This window comes from Calidris pugnax, unplaced genomic scaffold (genome assembly GCF_001431845.1).
Source record: "Calidris pugnax isolate Ruff unplaced genomic scaffold, ASM143184v1 scaffold839, whole genome shotgun sequence".
NCBI classification, from domain to species: Eukaryota; Metazoa; Chordata; class Aves; order Charadriiformes; family Scolopacidae; genus Calidris; species Calidris pugnax.
This window is the reverse complement of record NW_015091491.1, coordinates 4,759-5,886: the sequence shown is the minus strand read 5'-3', so window position 1 is coordinate 5,886 and position 1,128 is coordinate 4,759. Positions and strand designations below refer to the sequence as shown.

Below are 1,128 nucleotides of genomic sequence, written 5' to 3'. Positions count from 1 at the left end.
CCTGAGCCGGGCCTCCAGCGGCACCGCCGGCACCGACGAGGTGCTGCGGGAGCGGCTGCGGCGGCACCAGGTGGGGGCGGAGCCCGGCGGGGGCAGCACCGGGGCCGAGGCCTGAGGGGAGGGGCGGGAGGGAGGGACCCTGCGGGGACATGGGGGTCCCTCGACATCTCTGGGGGGTCCCCAAATGTTCCTGCGGGTCCCCAAGTGTCCCATGGCCACCCTCGGTCATCTCTGGGGGTCCCCAAGTGTCCCCAGGTGTCCCCTGCCCACCCTTGGCCATCTCTGGGGGTCCCCGAGTGTCCCTTGGTCACCTCTGGGGGGGTCCCCAAATGTCCCTGGGGGTCCCCAAGTGTCCCCTGGTCACCTCTGGGGGGCCCCCAAATGTCCCTGGGGGTCCTATGGCCACTCTCAGCCTTCTCTGGGGGTCCCCAAGTGTCCCCAAATGTCCCTGGGGGTCCCCAAATGTCCTATGGCCACCCTTGGTCATCCCTGGGGGTCCCCAAATGTCCCCAAGTGCCTCTGGGGGTCCCCAAGTGTCCCCTGCCCACCCTTGGTCACTTCTCGGGGTCCCCGAGTGTCCCTTGGTCACCTCTGGGGGGTCCCCAAATGTCCTGTGGCCACCCTTGGTCATCTGTGGGGGTCCCCAAGTGTCCCCCGGGGTCCCCCAAATGTCCTGTGCCCACCCTCAGCCATCTCTGGGGGGGTCCCCAAGTGTCCCTGGGGGTCCCCACATGTCCCCTGCCCACCCTTGGCCATCTCTTGGGTTCCCCAGGTGTCCCTTGGTCACCTCTGGGGGGTCCCCAAATGTCTCTGGGGGTCCCCAAGTGTTCTATGGCCACCCTTGGTCATCTCTGGGGGTCCCCAAGTGCCCCAGGGGTCCCCAAGTGTCCCCGGGGGTCCCCCAAATGTCCCTGGGGGTCCCCAGGGGTCCCCTGGTCATCTCTGGGGGTCCCCAAGTGCCCCAGGGGTCCCCAAGTGTCCCCGGGGGTCCCCCAAATGTCCCTGGGGGTCCCCAGGGGTCCCCTGGTCATCTCTGGGGGTCCCCAAGTGTCCCTTGGTCACCTCTGGGGGGTCCCCAAATGTCTCTGGGGGTCCCCAAGTGCCCCTGGGGGTCCCCAAATGTCCTTG

At 68.4% G+C, this 1,128-nt stretch overlaps 1 protein-coding gene across 1 annotated transcript in view; it reads left to right on the top strand.

The window, feature by feature from the left end:
- The window catches only part of SUPT5H (SPT5 homolog, DSIF elongation factor subunit), a gene marked incomplete at its 5' end in the record, with an annotated part of 36,459 nt that overhangs the window by 34,239 nt on the left and 1,092 nt on the right, over positions 1-1,128 (top strand). The window contains one exon of the mRNA XM_014961711.1: positions 7-70. Coding sequence (XP_014817197.1) covers positions 7-70 — 64 coding nt within the window. The remainder of the gene's footprint in view (positions 1-6; positions 71-1,128) is intronic.